Source organism: Nestor notabilis, unplaced genomic scaffold (genome assembly GCF_000696875.1).
Source record: "Nestor notabilis isolate BGI_N333 unplaced genomic scaffold, ASM69687v1 scaffold19616, whole genome shotgun sequence".
NCBI lineage: Eukaryota > Metazoa > Chordata > Aves > Psittaciformes > Psittacidae > Nestor > Nestor notabilis.
In genome coordinates, this window is record NW_009933565.1 from 127,172 (window position 1) to 136,610 (window position 9,439).

The following is a 9,439-nucleotide window of genomic DNA, read 5'->3' on the forward strand; positions in this document are numbered from 1 at the left end:
AAGAACTTACTGCCTAACCATCTGTGCCAAGCATTAACTTTTGGATTTTACATTATCCTTCTCAGATAAATGTTTGCAGGAAGAGAAAGCCATTATCTCTGAAGTCACAGAATGATTAGATATTCAGCTGCTGCCATCAGAAGCAATTAAAGACACAAAACTTAGATTCATCCCACAGAGCATGTGAGTTTGCCAAATATATATTATGAAAAAGCCACATTGTGTGGCTCTGAGAGTCTCATCCTGTCCAGACTCCCACTCCCATACCAGTTGGAGACTAGGAAAAGCTAGCCCTTCTACCACTTCCTGAAGCTAAAGGGATGCAAAAGGTCTGTGCCTTTCACATGAGCCTTACACTTGTGCCATTCGAGCGTTGACAGAGACAACTTCCTTCTCAAATCTAGAGTCATCTTATGTCTTTGGTTCCTTTTCAAACCTTAGCTCCTTTAGAAGGATGCTCCATGATGCTGCCATTATTGGGACAAGCAATACAATCTTACTGTTTGGAATAGTCTTTGCAGGTTCTGATTTTACACAAATTTGGGATATTGATTTCAAAAGAAAAAGGATGGGGTTGTAGTTAGCTCATGTGAACTGTCTGTATGAAATAATGGAAAAAATTTCAGGAGTCGGCTTTTTGACAGAATTTACTTTTGCGTTTATGCAGGAATGGAAAGGCAGTTCATGATAGGATACATTTACTTTTGCATACTTCCTTCAGAAACTTCAAGCATTAAAAATTGTATTACAGCAAGTAATTTTTACCTTTTTGGAGGTAAATACTACAGAAACATTAATGTTATATCTTTAGAGCTTGGAGCAAGGTTTCTCCTCATTTTGCATCTTGTGTGGCAGTGGCAGGAGTGGTTACATTTACACAGCTAAATGAAAGATGGCCTGATTCTCACTCCTGCACTACCTAGGACTAGTCCTCTCTTCCATAAACTTGCTCTGAGTTGAGCTAGCTGGAGAAGGCCAAAACAGAGCCAGGGAGTCCTCTGCTCAACGGAGCAGAGGGTACTCCAGTTCCCCTCCAATCCCTTTTATTTAGCAGTACAGACATGCCCACTCAGACTCAGAAGGCTATTTTACTGCCATAAGCCTAGTACCAACACAGGAACATGATGTGTTAACACCTGACATCTGCAAACAGGACCTTCTGGATAATGTGGATAATGCACATTGAAGCAGTAGCCCAAAGGATGCATTTAGTAAGGCAGGGGGAAAAGTTACTAAAGATCTACAGAAAAACCACAGGGTTCAGCATGTGTTGAGAGGGTTGCAGAAGCAGCAGCTCACTTGCAGATGGGTGTTAAAGAGTAAAAGCTGTACCATCATCCTCACTTCTGGACGCATTTGGCAGTGAAGGAAATGCCTTTCCTTAATAAGAGGGTGTCGTATTTTCCTGCAAATGGGATTTCAAGAAGGAAGCTGAGAAATCTCACAGAAAATGGCAGGTTTGGGGGATGGTGGATGCTGACGAGTATGTGTTTGTGACTAAGGAGGATAAAAGCTAGAATTAATTTAGAGATTCCACTTGACTTACTGCTTTTTTCCATACTCCTAAACCACACATCTGATGGAGAATTAGAAATAAGCGCAGCACAGTCAATAAAATAAACAAACTATGAAAGACGCTAGTGACACATTCGGGGTGAAAAAAAGTCAGATACCCTTTAGGCCATTAAGACTAAATGAGAGAGACAATAAATATATACATTCTTTGATTCCAAATCCAGAAAACTCTGCTCACACAAACAGACCTTCCTCCAACCACAATTCTATTAAAAGAGAGCACAACTATTGCCAAAGCCCTGTAATATCTAGCTCATTAAAACAATACTAGTTGACATTATTAGGATTTATTATTTTGCTCCTTTAGTACAGAGGAAGATTCATCTAAGTTGCTGGGCTGAGTCCTTCTTTGGCAAAGGACTTCAAGTGGAAAGTAAAACATCTAGCATGTTCCAGCAAGGCAGCTTCCACGCTTGGCAGATGGTGTTTACTTAAGATGTACTGCACAGCCCGTATTTTAAACTAAGTTATTTTTTGGAGTTCACCTAACTTATCACAAAGACAGAAACTTTGGCTCATCTGCCGGTGTATGTTAGTTGAAACTCCATGTAGTCTGAGGTGCTACGGAGCGATTTTATTCTCCCAGCAGAATTAACCTACTCAGTCCTGTAACAGGGGAGAGATGAAAAGCCACATGATGTTTTCATACTGAGTCACACACATCCTTTTCAGCTAAGCCATAATGGTCCCAAGTTTTCTGAATCATGCTGTCTGCTCTTTATCAGTGTCTAAATAGTCCAGCTCAAGGTGCTCAAGCCCTCCTCTCTCCCTCACTATATTATGGCATGCAGTTAGTGTTGTGATGACTTGCTCTAGTAAGCTCAGTTGACCTGTTGAACTGAACCTGAAAGGGAAAACTCAGCAGGTTTTTAAGTGAAAAATACAACACATAAGAATTTTACAAGGCATGAAAATGAGGATTTACTAACATGCCCATACTCAAATACCTGTAAAATAAGTATAAATAAGAAATGACACAACTAGCATATACTGGATCAAGCTCACAGGCCATATAATTCAGCATTTTACCCTTGAAAGCAGCTATTGCAAAGTGTAACAAAATCACCTACAAGCCATAGTTTAATAACCCAAGTACAAGGAACCTTTTTTCTCTGTCCCTTCCATTAAAGGCTTAGGCACTAATTTAAATATATATGATGCCCTCTGTGGAACAGCTCATATAAGTTTAAGTGCAACTAAAAGTCTGAGAATACTGTATGAACTGAGTAAGATAAAATAATGACTATGGCTAAGATGTTACCAATGACTTCATAGTTTGCATTTGAATCAGAAAGAAAAAAGTCTATTACCTAGAGAGAAAAACAATATCTGCCTGGAACCTAAAACTGCAGATGTTTTTACTGTGCTCATGGTATAAATACTGCACTATATTTTCAGGAATTTATGTATAAATACAGACATAAAAGTCTCCTATAACAGAAACGCTATGTACAGATTCTTAATTAATGCATTTTTGTGAGCAATTTCTATTTCACTTTTGTTATGTAGCAATTTATATATCCCAGTGACTTATCACTTCTTCTAAATTTAAGCAAAAAAAAATTATTATTAATCTAATGATTCAGTCATTGAGCATATATCTTGGATTAATCATCTTAAATCCTTTGAACGTTACTGGCTCTAATTATACAACTGGGTTAATGTGAAAATTAAAAACCTCCTCAGTGATCAATACAGGAGATACATAGCACAACTACAGCTGTGCATTTCATCACAAACGATTTCAAAACAAAAATGTCTCAAGTTAAGATTTCACCTTGGCTGAAATCCTGCTTTAGTGAAATCAAGAGCAAAAGTCCCTTCACTTAAAAGAACTAAGATCTCCTTTTTGGTATCCAACCTGCATGTGTCAGCAGAAGTATCACCGACACTCAGTGGCTGTGAATCTATAAGGCCAGAAGGAACCACTGTCATCAAGCCTGATCTCCAGAACCACACAGGACATTTACTGATACATACCACACAGGTATTTCTTAATAATTTCAGCTTTTGAACCTCTTTGCCATGTAGTGACTCCAGTAAAGGTTTCTCCCTTTCAAATGTCCTGTTGTCCATGAAGCACTTTTTAAACTTTAATTAGCTGGACTGCAATCTTTCACACTGCTATTACAAGAAATCTGGAGAGGAACTTTTTACAAGGGCATGTAGATCAGATATTAGGAAAAAAATCTTCACTATGAGGGCAGTGAAGCACTGGCACAGGTTGCCCAGAGAAGCTGTGGCTGCCCCATCCCTGGCAGTATTCAAGGTCAGGTTGGACAGGGCTTTGAGCAACTTGTTCTCCTGGAAAGTGTCCCTGACCATGGCAGGGGGGTTGAACTGGATGAGCTTTAAGTTCCCTTCCAACCCAAACCATTCAGTGATTCTATGATTTAATTCTACTTTTTTTTATATAAATACACCTCAGGGCACTTTTAGTTTACAAGTACCCCTCAGGATGTTCACAGTTGTTGTGTGAAGGTTTCACTCAAATACTTCAACCATTTTAAGCACCATATTAGATTTTATTTTTTTAAATAAATCCTACAATTTAATTGAAGACCTCTATTTTATCTAAGTTTAAGGCTAAGGACCTAAGGAAAGAGAATGCATAAGGAAGGAAAGATGATGGTGAAGAAGCTTCATATGATGTAGGGTCTAGTTTCTAATGACACTGTAAGTCAGTTTTCCCAGACTTAGTCAAGACTTCATATGGTTTAACCAACCCAAAGGTCCTTTTGCTGTGAACATATGCCTGCGCCACATGTGTCTGATGATGGAGAGGGTCATGGACCACATCCCAGCTGATGTCTGCAAGGCAGCTCTGCAGCTGAGGATAGTCCTCCCAGTGTCCCAGGCCACCCCAGCCCTAGACCTGTCCTCTCCTGTGAGCCTGGGTTGGAGTGCAGACATGGGGCCACTGCAAATGGAGGCACAGAGGTGTTGAGCAGGAACTACAACCTGCTGCTGCCATGAGTTACCTACCCCACAAGCTTGTCACTGGCACTGGTAGGAGATGACCTAAGTGGGGTGTTTGTATCATTACCACCAAGGCTGAATCTTCTTGGTTAATCTTCTACTTTCCTGGGTTCAGACAATGAGGTAAAGTGGCCAGTATCCAGAGCGTGGGAAATGCTATAGTTCAGGTTGCCTGAACTGTATTTTGTCCTCCCTGTATGTCTGAACAAAACCACAGTCTTTAATTATATATTTGCATCCTATTTCCCACCTCCAGGGATGGACAGGTACTCTGTACCTGTGTGCATATCAAGAATGTGATCTGGCCTTTTTGAATGCAGACTAGGGCTGCAATGTTTTCACTTACATGACTTCCAAGTTCTTTTGAATATGGAAGTATATTACAGCTTGTTTTATACTAACAGCTGAAATTTAAAGTCATCTGAAATGCACAGTTCTTTGCCAAGTCCCTCGCATCCCTCTGTAACTTGCTCACTCAAACCAAACACAGGTGTCACAGAGGTATGAAAGATCAAAATTGAACTTGCAATATGTAAGAGTATAAAACACCTGCCCAGTGTTGAATGGAGAGTTTGCCTTGGGATTGCTCCATCAAGCAATTCTCTTCAACCGCTCTTCTCTTCAACCGCCCTTGCCTGGTGGCATAAAGTGAGACAAATCACAGAGCATTACTCACTGTAGGCAGGAATTTACTCACTGAGGATAGGAATTTGTCTTATTTTCATTTGTTTCTTCATATTATTTTCTTACTGAAATTGCAGTCTAAGAATCAAATTCTACTTGAGATGAATGGGGACATTTCTTTATCCATGATGCCTGGTTTTGCTGGGGCAGATGTGGCTTCGTTTACCTTGACTTACTCATGATGCACAGTCAGTGATTTCAATTTAGCATTTTCAGAGTATGACCTTAATTCCTCATTACTTTTCACCTACAGCTGCTTCTTATATCTTCTGTTTTGCACTGAATTTAGCCATGTACTGTGAAAGAAATAACAACTTTGTGACTCATGTAATACAAATTCTTGAAAGTTACCACCTTATTTATTTAAAGAGAACATGAGTAATCATTAATGAATTCTCATACAGTTACTGCATACACAGTTTGAATAAATACCTCAGACCAAGCATGCTACACCCTGTTCCTTTATGCTGAGGCATGTGTCCCCTTCAGCATGGAAACTAACGGGCTTATGGGGGAAAGGGAATCATCAAAAGATCACATTTTGAAAATACCTAGTTAATATCAGACAGATAATTACTACTCACATTCACAGGCCACCACATAATTCTGCCTCAAGGAATCGATGGTGTATATAAACCAAATATTTAGGACTTTCAAAGTATGATCTGATTAAAATAACAGTCTAGTTCCTTTCATTTCCCTTTTGGTGGTTTTCTTTTTAGAAATGATTAAATTGCGTAATTCCTCTAATGATTCATCTAGTTTATTTTTAACTAACACCAAAGGAAAATACAAACAACAGCTTCTTCAGCAAACATATTTTTAGAGGAGGAAGAGAAGCTGTATTCCACAATATGATAAAGTAATTTAGCATTGTTTAGAATAGTACATACAGCTAATGACTGAAATGATAGCAGTATATGCAACACTTTCTATTACACTGCATTAGTGAACCATATTCTTGTCCTGGAATGGAAGGTTTGACTGCTTTATACATTCTAAATTAGATACATTGTGATTTTTTAAATCATTCCTTTCACTAAGGAAAAACAGTCCTGATGGAAAAACTTCAATGTTTCCTGCTGTGGGTGCCTCCAGTCTGAACACCAGCAACTGAAAAATGCCTGCACAAGAAGTAGCGAGCAGGTATTCAAACAAGCCCCAAGGCAGCTTAGCACTTCATGCGGCAGATCTGTTTTTAGCAAAGCAATTAACCAGACAGGATTCATCATTCCAGCAATATTAAAATGCAGGGTGGATGTTTTTCTAAACATATGCTGTAATTCAAACAGTCGGGTTGGGGAGGTGATAACACAAGAACAGGAGTAGCAGTGTTCCAATACACTATCTTAATGGCCTTAAAATATTAAAATAAAATTGAAGGACATACAAATTCAAGGAGACTAAATAATGATTTTACATGTTTTACCAAATCGGGCGAGTGAAAGCAAGTTTTGGTTGCCATCTTGCATCTCCTGATTTATTTTTCAATACATTCTTCGTAAGGTGCTCTATGGCAACTCCATAGTAAGAAATCCCACATACCAATGGGGTAAAGCTCACCTCTGAAGGGACAGGCTGAAACCCCCACCCATGTTACAGTTCTCTTCCAGTACCTGCTGGGACTGACTGCATACCCTCACACTGCTTACAGCGTGAACAAGGCAAGCTCAGAGGATGACATATTGACCCAGTATCAAAATTATGATATAACTTAGGGCACTGCAGAAAAAAATGTGTATCTTGCCTGTGGTTTTGCACTACATGTGTGTACTCCTACATATGGGCTCACACACGGACATCTGTCTATTTGCACAAATAATTTCATTATTGATAAAGAACTGACACTTAACCAAGTGGACGCTGTCCATTTTCTACCAATAAAAGAAGTGAAGGAAGCAACAACATATTCTTAGTGAACCAAAATACAGAAATATTTCATATACTGAACTGTAACATATATCACATCACCAAGGTGCTATACAAACAACATTCCACACAGCCCTGTTGCAGGACAGGTTGGAAAGCTGTGGCAGGGGAGCAGAGGTCATTCACCACAGACTGACCATCCATGCAACAAGATGCAGGAAGCACAGCTACAGCACAGACACTCCTCCCTGTCCCACCACGCAGCCTCTCAAAACCCTTGGCACTGCAGGGTGGCTCTGTCAGCCCTGCCTGTCCCAGACAGCTGATGGGTTATGATTTACAAGAAGGAACATTAAACAGCACTGTGACAGGTAAGAGAGGGTGTGTTAATCCACCTCATCCACAGCTGTGGCTTGAACATCAAGTTGGTACTAGGACTGCACCCAAAACATTTTCAAATAAACCTGAAGAGAAATAAATTACCCTTCCTTTCCATTCAATCCAGGCTGTACACTGGGTACACAGAATGACATAATATCCTTCCTGAAATTAGAGCTGCAATGAGGACCAGTATCCTTCAAACACGACCAGTTCCTGAGACTGCCTTGAAAACAACTGCGTTTTCCTAATTGCCACAGAAACTATCTTTTTCATCTTTTTTAAAATCTGGATAAAGAATTATGCATTGTTTTCTTTACAAATGCAATGAAAGTTTCATCACTATATCCCTGTATTTCTGCTAGAGTTTGACATCCATGGATATAAAGAATCTTACTGGAAAGCAGCACACAGAAATAGCCACTCCATATAACTGGTCAGAGGCTCACACCAATTTCCATGATAGTTGCCAGATATGACAGAAATGACGTTAGCCCTCTGCCTGCCCATAGTTAGCAGAATCAAACATCTTTTTGCAAGCTGTCAAGAAAGTGACTGCTGTCTTCAGGATTTTATTTTTTTCATGACAAATACATGACATACTCTTCTTCTGCATGTAGGACCACATCAACTTTGGAAACTGGTATTCTTGGAAACAAGATGCTATGCGAAGACTAAGATCAATACAAACCTATATATTGATTTGCTTTTTAATCTGGAAAAATCTGTACAGTTGGCTTTTTTTTTAATCTTTGCATTAATGAGTCTGAAGATGATTTTAAATTGCAAACACAGACCAAAGGATTTGTTCTGAGGCCAGTCTGCATTTAGCTTTAGTGCTGTAGATATATATTGAGAAAAACAAAATCAATACATGTGTAATGACAGCCTAGATAACTGCGTAAGTAGCTGCAGAAAGCCAAGTCAGCAATTACTTTTAAGGACATGTGACAAGTTTTCTAATCCTGACAGTTACACATGCTTGTTTCCAGAGGATGTTACCCCAGCTGCCTTCTCCAGCATTTCTGCTTTGTTTTTAACTGGATGATCAGCTATTCTCTCTTTGTGTGTTATGAGGGACAGGTTTAACATATAGCAATGGGAGCAGACGTACTGATGCCAGTAACTGCTCTGCCAGTCAGAACATATGAACTTCAGCACCTAAGCCACAGCACAGTTTATCATTAAAAGATAACTTAGTTAAATAGCTAATCATGCACTAGTGTTTGTCTCTTGGTTCTCAGTATATGTGTACATGCATAGAAACACAAAGGTATGAATGACTGTTTCAAACTTGGACTCTAGCCAGATTAATTCAGAACAGAGACAGGAAAACAGCCTGACATATGAGGCATTAAAACCTGTTTTCATAAGAAAGAGGGGACCTGCAGACCCTGTGACAACGCCAGGCAAAGAAGCACTTCTGCCAGGAACTCACCTTGCTGAATTTTCGTCAGTAGCTGGTGACGGGCGAGAATCCTGCTCGTCCTGTAGGGAGGGCGCCTGGCGGTTTGATCGAATCGCAAGTACATCTCCTGGCCCTCAGGTGACACTGAGTTTAGGTAGTAACAGCCAGTGCCAGAAGTCCTGGGCACCTGCTTTAACATCTCTGCTCCTTTAAAATCACTGCGTCTGCCTCTGCCGTGGCTACTCCAGATTATAATCAGGGTAATGAAAGGAGGGAGGCAACAAGCCCCAGGGAGTTGAAAAGAGCAAGCGCTTTAAAAGAGAAAGGAGTGCCAAAAGCTACAACTCAGGATTCCTGCTTCTCCCACATGATCCACACGGGCCAATCACTCCGAGTCCAGCCTGTGGAAGTGCAGCCTGCCAGAGCGGGACAGCCAGCCTGCCCCAGCCCGGCAGACCCGGTGGCCCCCAGGCTGACCGAGTTTACCCTGCATGGAAGGTAAGCTTTGGCAAGCAAAGGAGAAAGTTGAAGACATTCAGGCATGCC

At 40.3% G+C, this 9,439-nt stretch overlaps 1 protein-coding gene across 1 annotated transcript in view; it reads right to left on the reverse strand.

Moving 5' to 3' along the window:
- The window catches only part of STARD13 (StAR-related lipid transfer (START) domain containing 13), a 113,193-nt gene extending 104,101 nt beyond the window's left edge, over window positions 1–9,092 (reverse strand). Inside the window, exon 1 of the mRNA XM_010016938.1 lies at window positions 8,924–9,092. Within this exon, the coding sequence (XP_010015240.1) occupies window positions 8,924–9,092 (169 nt within the window). The remainder of the gene's footprint in view (window positions 1–8,923) is intronic.
- Between the last annotated feature and the right edge of the window lie 347 nt (window positions 9,093–9,439).